The sequence below is a fragment of the Solea senegalensis genome, linkage group LG5, assembly GCF_019176455.1.
Source record: "Solea senegalensis isolate Sse05_10M linkage group LG5, IFAPA_SoseM_1, whole genome shotgun sequence".
Classification (NCBI taxonomy): Eukaryota; Metazoa; Chordata; class Actinopteri; order Pleuronectiformes; family Soleidae; genus Solea; species Solea senegalensis.
Genome location: NC_058025.1, coordinates 12,970,429 through 12,989,667, shown reverse-complemented (window position 1 = coordinate 12,989,667; position 19,239 = coordinate 12,970,429). Strand labels below are relative to the sequence as shown.

The window sequence follows — 19,239 nt, the reverse complement described above, 5'->3', positions numbered from 1 at the left end:
CATCCCACAGTCCAAAAACATGCAGGTTTGGGGATTAGGCAAATTGGACACTCTAAATTGGCTGTAGGTGTGAGCGTGAGAGTGAATGATTGTTTGTTTGTGACCTGTTGTACCCACACCTTTTACCCTATGTCAGCTGGGATCAGCACCAGTGACCCTCATGTGGAGGATAAAGCGGTAGATGGATGGTCAGGAAATCTGCCATCATGCCAGGGACACATGTGTCACTACAATCTTCAAGCAGGACATTGTGTTTATTTGCTCTACACTATAAATGATGGACACAGCAGTTTTACATTAAGCTTCACTTCATGAAGACAGAGAAATGTCAGGTGACTCTTGTCTTAAGTTGATTTGAAGTCATTTTAATTTGCTTAAATTTAAAAAAAAAATGTATCTCATAACTAAATGAACTTACATTTTTTCTTTTGTTTCATTTGAATTTGCTCTTTCTCAAACCAACCACAGTGGAACTGTGCATGAATGAACCTGACTGCAGCAGGTTAGCAGCAGCAGCAGCAACAACAATAATAAATCACTTCAAAAGTACATGAGGTTTTTGAGGTTTCACTTGTGTGAGTTTAGATTAACCTCTGTGTGACTGGTGTTACACAATCCAAGGCCTTTCATGCACCAGGCTGAACAGCTGATGAGGGTTTGTGAAATGAATTGAATGGGAGGGACTGAGTCCTGCAGGAAGCTGAAGGCTGAGTCTCTTTTCAATGAAGTCACTGGTGTCTGTTGCCTGCTTTCATCTCTCTGCCCTGGTGAGTGAAATTTGCCTCTGACCACTGAACAGCAACAGACCGATGATGCTCTGAAGGGACTGGCAGATTTTTATGACTCGTGTTGAGGTTTTTTTTTTTATGATTTTGCACAATGTTGCTCAGGAGTTTGTCAAGTGCAAATAAGTTCTATGCTTTGTACTGGAAATATTGGTCTCATCAAAGTTGATTCACTCGTCTTTAACTGCGTATTAAGGGCAAAACAATGAATAACCAGTCGATGACAGGGAGGACCATGGTCCCGACCATTCCGTCTGTTATGTTTATTTTCGGGGTGGTCGGGAATGTCATCGCCATCGTGGTTCTTTGTAAATCTCGCAAAGAACAGAAGGAAACCACGTTCTACACGCTGGTTTGTGGACTGGCAGTCACCGACCTCCTGGGCACAATGCTGGCCAGTCCGGTCACCATCGCCATTTACGTGAAAGGTTCGTGGCCCGGTGACGACCCTCTGTGCCAGTACTTTGGATTCACCATGCTTTTCTTCTCTCTGGCGGGGCTCAGCATCATCTGTGCCATGTCAGTGGAGAGATACATCGCTATAAACCATGCCTATTTCTACAATGACTATGTGGATCAGAAACTGGCAGGTTTTACGCTCGTAGCGATCTACATCTCCAACGCTCTTTTCTGCGCCATGCCGACTATGGGCTTTGGACACGTGACGAAACAATACCCGCAAACCTGGTGCTTTTTAGAGTGGAGGAGCAACACGACCAGCGATGCGGCGTACACATACATGTATGCAGGTCTCAGCTCGCTTCTTATTCTCGCCACTGTTATCTGTAACGTGCTGGTTTGCGTGGCTTTGATCCGGATGCATCGGCGCTTCGTGCGCAAAATGTCGTTGGGAACAGATCTGGGGCGCAACGTGGACCCGCAGAGGAGAGGACGCAGCTTCGGGCGTCTGGCCGGCGCAGAGATTCAGATGGTCATTCTGCTCATAGGCACGTCGGCAGTGGTGCTCATCTGCTCCATCCCACTTGTGGTAAGTTGTCTCTTCTCCGCTGTGTATTAAATCCAACATTTACGCACGTTTTACGCAGCGTTCTGTGACACACACATGTATGACACATGGGGTGGGTGATTTGAAACTAATGCTAAATCATATTTATTTGCTACTTTGTAGGTTTCTCTTCCCCATATGAAGCCACAACTCTCTTCTTATCTCCCTCTAACCATTTCGCGCATTTTACGCATGCACCTTTAGTGGGGTTGTGTGTTTTTCTTTAACTTGGAACAATCAGTTCATGCAGTTTCATCCAAATTCAATGCAATAATAAGTCAGGAAAGTTCAATCTAATTTCTATTTGTATTGAATTTCCCCCACCCTGCCCTCATGCTTGGCCACTCTTGGTCTTGGCTTCTCTTTTGCTTTTTCACTCTTCCTTTAAAGATACACACATTCATTTCCAGAGCAGCCCGCTTGAACGGAGTTGAACATATTTATCCATTTATTCTTTCCAGGCTCAGGTGTTTTTGAACCAGCTTTACAAGACTCCAGTCGAGCTGCAGTTGGACAAAAACCCGGATCTAAGAGCAATTCGCTTTGCCTCCTTCAACCCTATTCTGGACCCCTGGATCTACATCCTGCTGCGCAAAGCTGTTTTCCTCAAGCTCATTGAAAAAATCAAGTGTCTATTTTGTAAAATGGGAGCGAGGGGGCAACAGAGACATGGAAACTTCCACTGTATTGATGGTCATCAGCTGTCGTCGGTCATTTCCAACCAGGACTCTCTGAGAGAGGTCACCAACACCTCCCAGAGCTTCCTCTACTTGCCAGAGGGAAGTGATGTGTACAGTGGAAGCTGTCATAAAGCAGACATACAATCTGGTTCACAACCTTCCTCTGTCAGAAATTCACAAGCTTCATATTCATCTGGACAGGACAGTGAAAGTGTTGAAGCTCCAGCTAGAGAAGGGATTGATGTAATGAGGGACCTTTCGGCTTTACCGTGCCCAAAAGATCCAGCAATTCAGATGTCACTGAGCACTGAGACAGTGGAGGAGAAATGCATTTGAACTAAATGAATCAAGTAAAAGTTCTCAAATCATCCTGAAGTACATCATCGACTGAATTACTTCCACACAAATGGACTTTTAAACCCACGAGAATGGGTTAGGCACATAATAATAATTAACAAAAACTCTGTACATGTGAAGCTGGACACATGCAGCATGAGAGGAAGAAACAGAATCATGGAGAAATGTGACTTTCATGATTTTGGGTTCCTTGTTTCAGCGTCCATCTACCTCAGTGGTGACTATTTGTGACTGTGTGATCCCGTTTTTGTCATTTCACCTGAAATAGAGATGACCCACTTCTTCATGAGTATTAGTGATGGAAAAGCGATCATGTCTTATTTTAGCCTCTTGGTTTGATCATCGTGGAAGCCCATACAGTGAAGTAGATGTGGCCAATAATTTAGGGTAATTGAGTCACAAGCTTGTGGTTAATGAAAACAGTCCTGAATGTGATCCTTATGAGTAATCACTGGCACATGCACTGCCATTGTGAGGGTCAGTTTGTTTATTAAACTCCATTGTACAGTGCTTTTTGAAGGACATATTGTGTTAGTTTTATGACTAATGTCCAGTGCTGTATTATTATGTGGCGAACACCAATGTTTTCCTTACTCAGCCCTGGAATACACACAAATATGTCATCCCAAATTATAAAAACTTTTTTTCCAGAGGGTACAAAGATTTCTGTGCCACTGTTATTAACACCAAACTATTTAAATCTGACTGGGAATGTTGAACAATTTTTCCACAGCTACAGAAAATACGGTGCAAATCAGTGGACAGATGTTGCTTGGTGTAGAGTTTTAATGTGAGGTATGTCAACACAGCTGTTGGCATGAGGGAAAGAAAATGTTCCATATGATCGATGTTGTGTAAAATGTTGTTTGTAATAAAATTATTCTTCTCTAGGAGAAGGTTCATGCTAATAAATCACAACTCTAAAGATGTATATATCCATTTTGTCCAGAAAATCCTGAATTGAAGTACTTAGAGAACTTCATTCATATGTTATGTATCAGTCATGGCTGCAATCAACAGTTATTGTTTAACCAGTCAACAGAGAAATGAAAAATAACTCTGGTACCAGCACATGTTTGGTATTTTGCTTAGAAACCGACCAAAACTTTGATAATGTTTCACAAAATTCCATTAAGTTATTCCGGTTGCAAGAGGACTTTTTAGTCTGTCAATCAAGTATCATCCTCAGAAGAGTTGTATTATGATCCCATTCTGTGTTTAGCAGAATTTTCTTTTCTTTTTTTTAATGTAGAACAATGTCAGTCAATTGACACCGTCTGCTTCCGTGTCATTGCCATATTACAGGCTGAACTTTTCAACTCCTCAAGCTTCGAGCAGCGTTTGAGTTTTTCCACTCAAATGAGCTTTACGTCTTTAGTTTCAACAGCTTTGAAGCACACTGGATGCCTCGGTCTCCCTCTTACTAAATCAACACCAGATTGTAGCTCTATGTCATGGATTACATTCTGCCTTTCATGCCTCTAATGTTGTGGTTCATTTTACACATTTTTTATTTGTACAAATGCTGAGAAACACGCCCCTCAGGATTTAATGCTCTAATGATATTTCGGTTCAACATCAAAGTGGCCTATAATGCAGATGTGTATTTATTTATGTTGTAACTTAGAATGAGATTCGTGGACATTGATATATGGTAGTTCAGGGTGTTTTCATATCTTTAAACAAGTCATGGTGTTTGTCAAAACTAAGCAGAAATGACATATAACTTCATTGTGTCCAGGAACACAAATGGGTATAATTTAAACACTGTAATAGCCATAGCCTTTGAAATATCATCATATGTTGTCAGCATAAAGTGGAGCTTCATGACCACCAAGTTTCTTGTGTCCCCTGAGAAGATTTGACGAGATCATCTCATGACTCTTATTAGCTCAGAGCAATGGACAAGATGTAAAGACAAACAAACAAAGCCATAACCCTCAAAAATAAGATTTCTTTACAAGATTAAAAATAAAATCCTGGGGATCCTGGTAATGAGTCAAAGAGCTAACGCTACACACACAGAGAAGTGAAAGGAATCAGAGAGCGTGTTAGTCTAATGGAAAAAAAGAGGGATCTCAGGAAGTAGACATGGCCGAGAGACCTTCTCTCCTGAAATAATAAACACAATCTAAGGCTCCAGTTCATTGCAATTAAGCTTAAACCAGCAATGCAGTGGCTAAGGCAAACACTCTGCGGAGACGCCTAAAACACAGTGTCGGAGCAGCCTCCAGACTCTGAGAATTGAATTAAACGGTGAAAAATTAGATTATATAGCAGCGAGACGCTCACCTCCCAGCAACTCAATCCTCTCTGCCTTCGCCAGTGTGCCTGTCACCAAATTAAATGTTTAAATGGAGATTTAAAGAGGTTGATATTTACCATCAGTGTGTGAACAGGTGTACATTCACGTCCCACACAAATGAGTTGCATAGAAGAGCCTCACTGACCTCAGACAGGTTTAAACATCTACTCGTATTTCCTTACTCTTACTCACATTGAGCGGGGATAGTATTTTCCCTGGATTTATTGGAGGTGGAAGTGGTGATACTTGGAAAACACCCTCAGAGGAAAAGTGATCCACAATTTGACACAAGTCCTGCTACAGTACAAACCCACGGAGCTGCTTTACATCATCAGCATCCTTCTGTGATCTGTCAACTCTGTGCACATTGATAAACAGCAGAAAAGCAGAAGTGTCTGCTGTCACCTTCGATTGAATTGGACAAAAAACAATCCCAGCCTGGAAAGTCTAGCCAGAGCCGAGCAGGAACTGATGAATGAGTGATATAAGATCCCATTCTTCTTCTTACAAGTGAGGGGCGGGGGCGAAATTGGAATGAAGTGTAATTTAGAGAGAAAATATGACCCAGGTGGAGAGCATCTTTATTTCATGTGAGACATATTGTGCCAACATATGCTCAGAGTAGAGCGTCATGAATAGATAAAAAAGGAACATAATGATGATATTTGTTTTAATGGAATCTCTCAAGTCATTCTGAGAAAGCTGTTCAGTGCGATTCCAGGAGAGAGATGTGGCATATGATGCACATTTCAGTGCACTTTATTATTTTTTTAATGCTGTGTGCACCACAAAACAAATTAATTTCCATATCCCTGCAGTTAAAATATGTCTCAATATACATCTAATTATTTCATATACAGTATTTATTTACAGTATGTTTGTTCTGCTTAAATTATGCTTATCACGAAAGTACATCCCTGGGTTTGTTACATCTCCCACTGAAAAGTGAAGATATCCCCCCATCTTCAATATTTGAAGAAATGTTCAAAAGTTCGACCTTGATGCTGAACTCATCACCAGAGATCTGGTGTAGTCAACCGTGCCCCCATTCAGGATTACCACCAAAATTAAAGATTAAAAAAAAGCACAGTAACCTGTGTAACCTGCCTGGTGGCTGACTAAGGTGTTAAAAATAAATAACTGATGGTTGATATTCTGTACATCCTACACACCATTTGTTCCATTTTAACAGATTAACAGAACCGTGTGTATATTCTCTAAAAAATGACATTTTATATGTCCATTTTAACAGATTAACAGGACTGTGTGTATATTCTCTAAAAAATGACGTTTTGTATGTCATGTGCTTGGGAAATGATATGAAGTATGTTAATAAGAAGAATGAGAACGACAAGTCATTTCCCCACAAGTAAAATAAGTTACTTGAACTGAACTTAACAACTAACAACGCTGAAAATAGATGACTGGCCAAATGAAAGACATCTACAGCGACATGTGTGGCTGTTACTGAACTGCAGCCTTATTGTTCGCACAAACTCTCAGCAGTCTCAACAACCATGTGTGAGCGTTCAGGGCTCCCGTCAAAACAATGACAGAGAACACCACAATATTTTACTTATGGACAAGATGTACACTAATGCGGTGAGTAAAGCAACGCTGTGGCCTTCGCTTGTTTTCAGTTCCTGTTCCTTTTCTTTTTCCTTTTTATGCTTTTGTGGGGTTTCTGTTGGAGTCAGTGTTGTGCTATGAGCCGGCAGTTTGTTGATCTTAGCAATCTCCATTCCTACACAAACTACAACTTGCTATTTAATGCATTACCCTGAGGCATACAGAAGCATTTACATGGAGAATCCAATCAACTCCAACTTGTAGAAGTCTACAGGCCATTGTATTGTCTGTCAGCAACAGAGATGGTTGCAGGGTTTAAAACATACAGTATAGGCCGCCTTTACACCTGGCATTAGGACACGTTTTCTGTGATCAGATAGCGATCAGATAGCGCTTCACCACATGCATTTACACTTGATATTAACATGTGCCCACATCAAGATCTGATTTCTATCCGAGCAAAGATTTCGCCACACTTCAGTGTGGTCACAATGCGTCCAATCAAAGTGGTTTGGCAGATCGGATAACAATCCGCCCTTGGGTGTATTTACACCTGTGTTTACATGAGGTCAGGTGCTATCCGTTTGCTATCAGATCACAGAAAATGCATTTTAATGCCAAGTGTAACAGGTAACTTCATGGACATTCAGATCGCCCAGTTGAAGAAAAGAGACTCCCTTTTCCCAGCTCTCAAGCCACACACACAAAAAAACATTTGAATATTAAAAACAAATGAGATGTCTGTGAGTGGTTCAAGGGAAGTCCACTGCAGTGGTGAGAATCCGGCGTCTAAAACTTGAACCCCCCTGTACAGGACCAATCAGCTCACAGAATCCACTTAAACACACACACACGCATCAGTCGACCAATCACGCACACCTGCAGCCCATCACGCACACAAACCGTGAGACAAACAAAGGCACAAGGAAAGCATGACCCTAGGGTCATAACACACAATACCAAAACCAGATGACAACGCTAATAAAGGAATGTACATTTCTTTCCTTTTTTGGTCAAATCTATGGTATCATATGTTAGTAAATACAGCCATTGTGTTCAGTCTGGCAGTAAATGAAGAGCTCCGGGGTAGGAACGGGTCAGCCCCTCGCCTCTGTTAAATCCCACACAAATATACAGCATGTAGGGCTTTATTTCAAAGCTTTAAAGCAGAATGTCATACACCAGCAAGTTCCCATGAAATCAGCAGCTAATTAGTAACTTTGATCGTCATCGTTATATAATATTCTCTCAAACAGGAAAAACTTAACCACATGACGTGACCTATCAACAAGACTATCAGACACAGAAATGCAGACATTTTCACAAAGGATTTTTATTTTTTTATTTTTTTACATCCTTTTTAGTCTTTGTCTCTTTTTTGTTTTTGCTTTTGAGTGAAAGGAAAGACTTCGATACTTAACATTTTTGATGGGAAGAGTAAAAAGTGATTGGAGAAAGTGTTACAGAATACAATACACTATATGTGGGTGTATTCACATGGGTCACAAGTATCTTCCATAGAGTAAAGTGGGGTTGTTTCAGTGGGTTTCTGAGTGATTAATATCCATAGATTTCTAAATGGTATCCTGATTTGACGAGTTGTGCTTCTGGAGATGGTCTTCTGCATACCTCGGCTGTGGTCGTGTGAGTTACTGTTCCCTCATTTATAACCATTCTCTTCTGACCTCTGGCATCAACAAGGTATTTTCACCCAGAAAAATGCTGCTTACTGGATGTTTTCTCTGTGAACCCTAGAGATAGTTGCGCATTAAAATCCCAGTCGATCAGCACTTACTGCAATTCTCAGACCATGCCACATTCAATCTCTGGGTCTGGCTGAAGATGCTGTGCATTACTTTCACTTGCTGTCATGAGCTGTAGTTTGTCTCAGGACGTCATGGGTGTCTTCTTTCTATATTTTTGAATGACATTAATGAGAACCAAACAAAATCCCACAAATACTCAAGAGAATGATACAAATGACGCGTTGCATAGGTTTGTTAAGCTGGGGACACGCCACAAGATTTTTACCCATGATTCACAGTTGGACAGAGTCTGCACCTACTTGTGGACAGTCGGCATGGTTAGTTGGCACAAAAGTCTATTGGTGTGTGAGCGGTAAAGGCTTGAATCGGCAAGTGCGTGAGGGTAAAAGACCCGACCTCAGTCGTGGTCAATGAAACGTTTGAATTTCCTGAGCCCACTCACCCAACTGCAAACATGTGTTGCCAACAGCTGATGAAAAAGAATAGGTGGGACACAGGAAATAGTGTCAGAAGACGACAGGAAGTAGCGGTAATATCAAAATGAGAATGGCAATGTTTATTTACCCTTTGTCCACTGTCGCTCTCGCAGAGAGTTTGATGCGTTCTGGCTTCAGTTGATTTGACAAATCATGTAGTCTGTGATCCCTCGTCAGGTGCAGTCGTTAAATGTGTGAACCCCAGTGCTGTCCCAACACATCTGCCTCATAAACCAGTTTTTTGCTCTGCTGTCCTGTGTGTGTGTGTGTGTGTGTGTGTGTGTGTGTGTGTGTCCTTCATCGTTCTCATTAGATCAACCATTTTCACCACCAGTGCCTGGATGTTCTAAGTGTCCAAGCATTTGAAGACTTTTTAATTAGACTAGCAGCACATCGGTCTCTTCAATTTGTAAAGAAAACAGTTTCTGTTCTCCAGTCTGACTTGATTTAATGAAGCTAAATAAAAGAAGTACATCTGGTACCACTTGGTAGCAACACACTGCAACATTACAACGGAACCTCAACCATGCTTTTGTTTGAATGAATTTAATCGCAGCCTGCATTTGCTCGACAAAAGTAAGCAAATGTGATCATTCAAAACACAAACTGTGTGTGTGCATTCACCTACGTTATTTATTGTCACGCTAACGACAACTTATTATCGCCTAATTCCCTACTACTTAGCTAGATGATTGTGCATCTGCTGTGTAATTTTCTTACAGTAATGTAACAGCAGCCAAAACTTTACTGTGTTCTTAAACAAACAGTCCTACACCTCTGCTCCATAAATATTGTATGTAACTATTAAACAGTCATGTCCTTTAAGGGTCTTTTTTTTTCTTTCTTTCTGGAAGTTTATATAGTTTTAAAAGTAAGTACAAGTATTAGTAAGTAAACATGGTGGGATTTTTTTTGGCAGATGCCAGCATATTTTAGACTTGGTTTAGGATTCTTTACACTATCAAGTGGAGAATCACAGACAAGAAAAGCAAATAACATCCATTGAAGTACAGGTCCCTGTAGACTTTGGCTGTTGGTTTGTTGGACATTAAATGGACCATAAGATCAGTATTTCTAAAAAAGATCTGCGGCTACAGTTTCTTCATAGTATGTCTAGGAGTCATGACCTGTTATACATCCTGCAGTTTAAAGCTTGTACTGTTGATATCGCTCCCTTTCTGTAATTGTTTATTTAGCCATCCAATCATTATATTTAATTTTCTACTGTTTTTTTGACTGGTTATCTTGAAATCCAGATGTTCTAAGACACTGTGCATTTATTGATTCATTGTCATTTTGTGTTGTCTTTTTTGTCATATGACTTGGATTGTCTGCACTGATCATGTGACTGCTAATCTGGTCATAGTGATCACATGACCACTGTGTGTGAAACAACTACTCAAAGGGCCTTACTGGCTGAAAAGCATTGGGGTGTTTCACCATTCACCCTTCCCTTTTACCAAGGGCATCAGGGCTACACATACCATAAAGGATGTGGTTTGTCTGTTCAGGCTTTGGTAGAAACATGGTGGTGCCAGATGGAGATATCCATAAAGCAAGGCCCTTGTCTAAAGTATAAAAGGCTATTATTCTAAGGCTATGAATGTTATATGAAGAGGTATTGGACCCAAGAGCAGGCAGGCAAAGACAGAAGGCAGTTTAACAGTTTATAGAACGAATGAGTTAACAGATGAGATGAATTAATGCAGGAACCGGAGGTGAAGGCGGAGAGCACAGGAGTTAACATGAGCAGAGGAACAAGCAAATAACTAAACGCTTTTAGTGCGAGGATATCTTCAAGAGCACAGAGTCTCTAATAATCTGGCAACAAGAGAACTATGGAATAATTAGAGGAGCTTGATGATTGAATTGAGAGCAGGTGTGCTTCCGCCGCAGGTGAACTGATTGCATGCACGGCCGACTGCAGGAGAAGAAGGAGGAGAGTAAGGTGGAGATAAAGGCGGAGCATGACAATGAAAACCAAAAGATCGAGAAACTCACACAAATATGGATAGTTTATTCAATTCCTGCTAATAAAGAGTTAAAGGCTTTTTTTTTATTCGCCTCTTTATTGAATGTCCCAGAGATTTTTTGCACCAGAGGGTTTCACTGTGGAAGCACTCCTATAGGTTGTTAATAACAGAAAAACAGTTATTGTGTCTGTTTTATAAGAATGATGCAGCACAAAAATATAACATCCTACATTTTTTAATTATTTCTACTGTGCTTATACCCTGTTAAAGTCACACACATTCATATAGCACATCATCTATGTGCAGCACATTTTCTATCACTCCTCTATCATACTCATTCACACGCTGCCAGCAACGGGTTGAGTGTCTTGCCCAAGGACACATCGGCATGTGAATCAAACCCACAACCTTCAAGTTGAAAGACAACACGCTCTACCACTGATCCACCCCAAAAACATTAATCACATGACAAAAATCCCTTTTTAATCTTACTTAAGTGCACAGTGATGGTAAACACTTGCACCACACCAGTGTCAGCTCATTACGTGTCTACACACACTGGAAACCAGCAGTGTTTGCCCACATTCTCTGCCGCCTCTGCCAACTCCGCTCCTCAGTACTTTGTTTTAGCTCTCTGCATGTTTTTCATACAGCTGCCTGGTCCTGTCTTTCTCCTTCAATTGTCAAATAATCATTATCCCCTCCTCTCATCCATTACATAGTAGATTTTCCCTTCACTTATCCGTGCCATTAATCATTATTTCAAAACAGGTTAATTTGACCACAGAGAGCTCCTCCACATACTGAAGGCTGAGGTCCTCGTCTGCTCAGGGATCAGATTACTGTGTCTAACGCTGAGGTTTTCTGAAAACTGGTGGTCTGAGGCTTAAGTGCTGCTTACATCCGGAATTATTTTAAGATTTCAGCGCTTCACAACTCAAATTGCAAAAGTGTCAACTTTGTCTCTGACTTATGTGTCAAACATATTCATAAATCGCATACTGCATAGAGTATGAAAATAATCTTTGAAAGCATATACTAAACTATAGTATAAATATAAATATTACCAATGGGTCAATTAGGATCAATGATGCATGGACACAGTGTTCTGTTACCCTGAAGTAATTAGATGTTGTGCGGTTTAAGTTTTAGTTTTGACGAAAATAAACTATGGATATTTAAACCCAGTGTCAGATGCAACAGATCCAAACATTAAAGCTATCACAATTTTATTGTAACACAATGTTTATTTAACATTGGAAACCTATGAAGGAAAAGACGGCCATGCCATATTGTGGTCAAATAACTCAGCAATAAAACAAATAAAATGAACACTAGGTCAAAAATAAAAACTTTGGTCCTTTTCTTCTCACAGACTGGAGCGTAAGCTGACACATTGCTTGTGTTGGTGCAAACACACTTTCAGCATGTCTAATGCTCCCTCTGCAAAGATAATCTTTACATCAGATATTTGAAAGTAGCCTCTATCATTTGCCTCTGAGGCAAAGGCTCGCCGCAGTATACCGTGTCTTTGTGGCCACAAAGAGGAAACAGCAGCAAACTGACTGTCGATTAGCTGCTGCATGTGAAACTTAACGGGTCGCTGACTTCAAAGGCCACAAAATTAGTGGGAAAAGTATGTCTCTGAACAAACTACTCTCAAAACAGTGACTGTTATGCGTGCTATTAATCATTATGGATACAGTACACCGTGTCTGTGCGTGTGTGTGTGTGTGTGTGTGTGTACAGCTCAGCTTTCATCCACTTGTGATTCTTGAGTTGAGTTCCTACCAGAGGCAATGAGAGGCGCCATCCTATAAAGTCGGACCAGAGCCAGTAATCGTCGTTGGTGTGGATCAACATGAATGTGAAAGTGTTTTACCAGCGACTGGAAACAGACAACAAGTGGCTTACTTGCACACAGAGTATCACATGTCGCCTCTTGAGTGTTGAGTGCACTCAACAGGCAAAAAAGACGTGACATGAAGGAGTGCAGATGTGGAGGGAAGGTATATATATTCATGTGTTGATGTGTTTCAGTCACACCCACCAGCATCCTGACTACTATATACTGTGCAGTATATTTCCAAACAATTTCCCTTCAGGGGAAATAGAACCTCGACTCGATGGCTCTCCTGAGTCCAAAATGGACTGCAGTTTTTTTTGCGACTTGTACAATTTATCACAGTTTGTTGTACACAATCCTAGCAGTATATTATACAAGCTGAAACAGGCTTTGCAAAGTACACTTTACCTTCAACGTCACCTTCAACTTTATTATTATTATCCTGAAAGAAATTTGATCTGCAGAAGGCAACCTAAAAAAAACAAGACGACAACAAAGACACTCCTTTAAGCATTAAAAACATTGTTGATTTATGTCATGTAATGTGCCGTATATTGGCAACAGGTGAAAAATTTAAAATGGAATAGATAAACAATTATCGTAAAATCTGTAAAAGAAAGCCAGTTAAGCATTTCAACGGCCACAGAGTGACCCACATAGTCTGGACTTGGAAAGACCAAAAACAGATCAGGTGGTCTGATCAGTCAATCTGATTATTCACTGAGAAACAGAAATGTTGTGAAAATGACCGTTAACTGAAAGGAAATTGCATTTCATGATGGTCAAGTATCACATTTTACATCCTCCAACTTATTGAATCACTTCAACATCACTTTGGGTGACTGTCACATGTGCTTCCGTGAAAACCAGCAACCTTTGCTTCAAAAATAAATAAATAAATAAATTAACCTGCCCGAGGTGCCCAAATTGTTAAAGCAAAAATTTAAATAACCTGATAACACTGTGTGTTGTTTGAGTTCTTGGGACTTGACATGAATTATTTCAAGTACTTGACTCTGAGTCTAACTAAAAGTGCACTCAGATAGTGTTTATTAATTGCTGTTCCAGCTGGCTACTTTTTATGTTTACTTTCAGTCGGAGTCGAAGGAGGTGACAGTCACACGTACACCCACACACACACACACGAAAACAGGTTTATTATTAAATCCTGCGCTGCCTGTCACTGATATACCTTGTTTTGTGCCAGATGTTTTGTTACCCAGAACATTGTGCCAAGTATGCACAGCTCACAGATCGTCAAAAACACATTCATGGAAAATGCACCAGTTTGAAATAAACCAGAAATGTCAACAACCCAACAGTAACATTCAAATCACACAATTGGAGGGTAATTCAATTCCATTTTTTTTATATAACACCGAATTACAACACACGGTACATTATCATTATCACTTCTTTCCTGGATTTCATTGGGAGCCAATGCAGACAAGATAATACGGCAGAAATATGATTTCTTCTCTTTTTAAGCTCCTGTCAGAACTCATGCTGCAGCATTTTGGAACGAGTGGATTTTCACTCACTTAATGGGAAATCCTGATAACAGCAATTTACAGTAGTCCAGGCTCGGGGAAACAAATGTGTAACAGTTTTTCAGCATTCCCTCGAGACCGTATTTTGAGTTGAAGGCTGCCCTATTGTTTTAAGTGGAATTTTTCTGACAATGGAACTTAAAGCAGAGATAATACCATCAATAGTATCAGATGATGTTTTCCTTGTGTATTTTGGACCAGGTTTTCCTAGAATGCCGTGACCTCCGATGCCTTGACTGTCATGTAATACTGTAATAGGAGATTTAGATGAGATATTTAGTTTCTATACTTTTTGTAGTGTTGAATTTAGTGGGTTATGGTTTCAAGTTTTGGTTGCTCTTGGCATTCAGTTCTTTGTTCCTGGCTGTATTTTGTTTACTTTCTTCCTAGTGTGTACCAATTGTGTTGTTCTACCTCCTGCCATTTTCTGGTTCCCCTCCTTTGTGGTTGTCTGCCACACCCTGTTGTGTTTCACCTGTGTTCATTTGACTACATGCACGGTCACTTCCTGGTTTTCAATAAGCCAGACCGACTGTTTCCGGTCAACTGTCAGTCAAAGATGCAGAGATGGTCTACAGCTGGTGTCTGCAGAAGGTACTAAGAGTATTTAGTGAAGGATAATTCAATTTCATTTTAGCCTAACTATGACAACATCAACTAGTGAAAGACAATGTAAACTTTTGCAATTACAAACATTATCTTACAAAGTCCAAGTTTCCCCTTACATTGACCACAAGTTAAAGGGGCTGGTTCATATTTTAGCTGATGTTCTGTGCATATAGTCAATTATCCCTGCTTCTTTTAACCTCTGTGCTCCCCGTTCTTTTTGGCTGCACTCAGATTACCATCATTCAGGCTAATTTTGCCCTGCTGCTTGTGCAGATTGAAGACGACAACACTCGGTGCATGCATACAGGCTGCATGGAGTCTGATATGACCGTTGTCACGTGGCTGCATTTTATCTGAACTGAAGTCACACAAATCTGATTAAAAAACGTCCGTTCACATTTCCGTATCTACACAGCCCTATATATGTAAAAAAAAAAAAAGAAAAAAAAGAAATCAGATCTGTGTCACATCAATGGAAAAATCAAATATAAGTAAATTAAGACTGGTAATCTGACTATAGTACGTATCCAGTTTGTTTGTTTTGTTTTTTTAACAATTCTCCTGCTTAATCATATTGCCCCTTGTCTGTTTTTTTAACAATTCTCCTGCTTAATCATATTGCCCCTTGTCTTTGCTTTTTGAGTTATTTCATTACATTCGGTATGACTTCATCAATATATATATTGTATATATATATTATAAGTATATAATATGTATATATATATATATATATAACAATGGAAATTCATGTCGCACTTCATCATTATATTTTCTAAATAAAGCATATGTACTGTACAGTATATATGAAAGTATATATAAGATGAAAATGACATGTTCTAGCAAATCCTGGATGAACTCCATGACTGTGTGCATGGAGGAGAATTGTCAGTGCCAACCAATGCCTGTGAAAACTTGCATGTTGTGTATTAGTCAGTTTAAGTAAAACTTACAATTTAAGTAAACTTAGTAATATAAAATGTGTATTATTTGACTATGTCCCATCATTATGCACTTAGTATTTTAGCTACTTATTAACAATGATGTGCATCAATCTGCATTGATTTCAGTGGATTATTGACCATCTCTTTCTGTGTAATCACCACAATTTACTGTGAGAATTGAAAAAACCACATCTTCAAATAATTTGTGTTTAGGTTTCACGATGATCTTTCCTCCATGGTCATAACACAATTTGTCGACAATCACGGACTCTGTTGGTCAAGCAGCATGACAGTTGCTGCAAGTTCATCATGTATCCTGTATGACATCCTATTTCCTTCTTCATTTCCCTCTGGGAATCCTACAAGAACTGTCAGACCCACCACCGTGTTTGTTTTCAGAGCCGTGGCTATGATACCACAAAGTTCTTTCTAGAAAATGTCTTTGATAGAAAATAAACTGAAACCAATTAACCTTTGAAACCAAAGACTATGAGAGGATCTGAAGTCAGAATCCCATACAGGAGACATTTCAGATTCCCACTGACAAACTCCTTGGCTTTCACGTCTCTAAAATAAATAAATAAATAAACAAATGGTAAACATCTTGAAATTAATTGAGGACAGAAGTCAAACAAATTAGAATTAGCTAAGCTATTGTAAATGAAATTATGATGATATTTTAAGGATTTCCAGGGTGTCTCGCACAGGTATTTGGGTAAATGTCCTTAAATGTTGATTAATTACAAGCACCAAACTTTGAGGGATGGGACATGGATACAGTTTGGTGTGTGTATAGTTGGTGCAGGAATTGCAATTATTGTCCTTGAAAAAATATTTTGGTATATAGTATGTTTTTCAGCACATACTATTTGGAATGTTATGTCAAAAAACAGACATGTTAGATCTTTTGTATGGTGTAAATTATCAAAATGTTTCCTTTACAAGAATGAGAGAGACATGTAAATTCTGAATGCAAAAGCTTTAGTCTACAAACAAAGACAACATTCAGCATCATAATCATGAAGTTTTCAATAATAAATCCAGCCATCCATCTTTTACCGCTTTATCCTCCACATGAGGGCCATGGGGGTTGCTGGTGCCAATCTCAGCTGACATAGGATGAAAGGTGGGGTACACCCTGGACAGATCACCAGTCCATCACAGGGACACATAGAGACAAACAACCATTCACTCTCACACTCACATTTACGGTCAATTTAGAGTGTCCAATTTCCCTAATCCCCAAATCTGCATGTTTTTGGACTGTGGGAGGAAAACGGAGAACCCAGAAAAAAGACATGCACACACGGGGCAGACGTGCAAACTCCATGCAGAAAGGCACTAGTTGTGAAATAAATTAAAGAAAGAATTTCATGTAAATTAATTTGTGTGTCAATAATAAACTAAAAATAAACTAAATAAAGCCCAGACCTTTTTTCGGCAATTTGTAACATACTCCATGAAAACTGAGAAACCTTCCAGAAACATGTGTAAAGTTGTTAATTATCACAAATGATTGTTATGTTTTATCTGTGTGTGTGTGTGAGAGAGAGAGCTTTTACAAACATTTAGTCCAGTCAGTGCTGATTGGATTTAGCTTGAAACAGAAAAGAAAATGATAAGCGTTTTTTTTTTAAAAAAAGAAGATATACGCACATATGTAGCCACATAATGAGACAGAATCTTTGATTTTATTTACAGTTATATGTTTCAAATACTTCTGTTAAAACAACAATGACAGGACATAATAATTTGAGTAGTTATCTGCAGCCTTTACAGTTTGCTGCAATAAACAACTTGGCAAAGATAATGAGTGTGACCAACAATATGAACTTTGGGACTCATGTCCTTTGGGCCTTCTACAATGTACTAGAATATGTTCAAAGAAGCTGCAGATAAATGCTATGTCTGAAGTCCAGTATCTGGTATCCCTACAGTCATGTATACAGTCGATATGCTCCTATCTGAGCCTCTGTCTAAAATGCTTCCTCTGCTGTTTCTCAAACAACTTGAAACAGCTGATTTAAAAGAGACAGCTTGTTTAGTTTGTCGGAACAATTATTTTGAATGACTTGATGGAAGTTGTTTTTCAGTGTGCGTTTTGCTGATGTGCATCTCACTAACACGTTAATGCCCTTACCTAACACCGTCAGTCAACTATCTGCAAAGAAAGGTCACAGGGCATGGTTACAGATATCAGCTGTCCCCGTCTTTAAAAAGTCTCTCCCAAAATGATTTGAGACTCGTTTCTTTGCTTAGTTCAACGTTTTTTTGTCAGATTATGTAAACGCCGTTTCGTTAAATTGATTTTGTAATCCGTTTAAAAACTACTGTTTGGAGTCCAAACCCTCTGTAAAATCTGTTAGAGGATCACTTTCTTGTGTGCATTGTGACTGCATAATGGAAAAGCAACTACTAATGGGGATTTATAGGCTTAGTCCACAGAATTCTGCAAAAGCACTTAAACACGTCTGGGTTGTGAATCAGACTGTAATCGTAAGTCATACCATAATTCCTGGAATAAAAACACTAAATTGAACACTTGGAGATGCAAACATTCCCACTAAGTAAGAGTGTTTGGAGTGAGGGCTCCAAGTTTGGATTAATCACCGCTGAGAGGGAGAGAGGGAGAGCGAGAGAGAGAGAGAGAGGAGAGAGAGAGGGAGAGAGAGAATGGAGGAGGAAGATGAGGATAAGGATTTCTTGTTTATTCATTATTGTTGTTGTTGTTGTCATTGTGTGCTGTACATTTAACAATGATACATATTTTATTTAGAACATTGTATTGGTGTTTTTGTGCTTCTGTATATAAGGACTACTACCTTTACAAGCTGAAATAAAAATACAGAAATGTAATTGTTCATATTTTATTTATGTATTATGCTTGCATAGAATTAACATGTTGCATTATGGACAGAAGTATTTTCCCCCTGCTTTTCAGTTTCAAGTCTAGTAGAAGATCTCCCTCACATTATGTAAACGTAAATGTGTGTGTGTGTGTGTGTGTGTGTGTATAAGCCTGCCACAATCTGAATGATGCAAACCAATCCTCATTCTCAGATGCAAAGTAGTTCACTTTTAACTCAAATACAGATGAAATGTCTCCCTCTGCTGGCTGCCTGCAGGGGGAGACATTCCATTTGACATTTTCAATTGACTGTGATAAAAAGAACATTTATTTTGTGTGGGGAAAATACTTTAATACTCTAATTGACAGTACTATTAGCAACATACTCTGATTATAGATATGGAAATAGATATAGAAAAACATGATTTGATACAGAGTGACTGTTATGCTGTGTACAAACTAGAAACCAGCCTTTGCCCTAATGGGTTATTTGTATTTAAAATACAGATTTTAATTAAATGCATTGTA

General features: G+C 39.3%; 2 protein-coding genes across 2 annotated transcripts in view; both read left to right on the top strand.

Annotated features, from left to right (window-relative positions):
- The window catches only part of commd10 (COMM domain containing 10), a 721,199-nt gene that overhangs the window by 430,427 nt on the left and 271,533 nt on the right, over nucleotides 1-19,239 (top strand). The gene's annotated exons all lie outside the window — the stretch shown is intronic.
- Nucleotides 707-3,757, top strand: ptger4a (prostaglandin E receptor 4 (subtype EP4) a). The gene is made up of 2 exons (XM_044026039.1): nucleotides 707-1,773; nucleotides 2,253-3,757. Exons 1-2 carry the CDS (start codon nucleotides 991-993, stop codon nucleotides 2,805-2,807), a joined length of 1,338 nt encoding a protein of 445 aa, XP_043881974.1. The 5' UTR covers nucleotides 707-990; the 3' UTR covers nucleotides 2,808-3,757.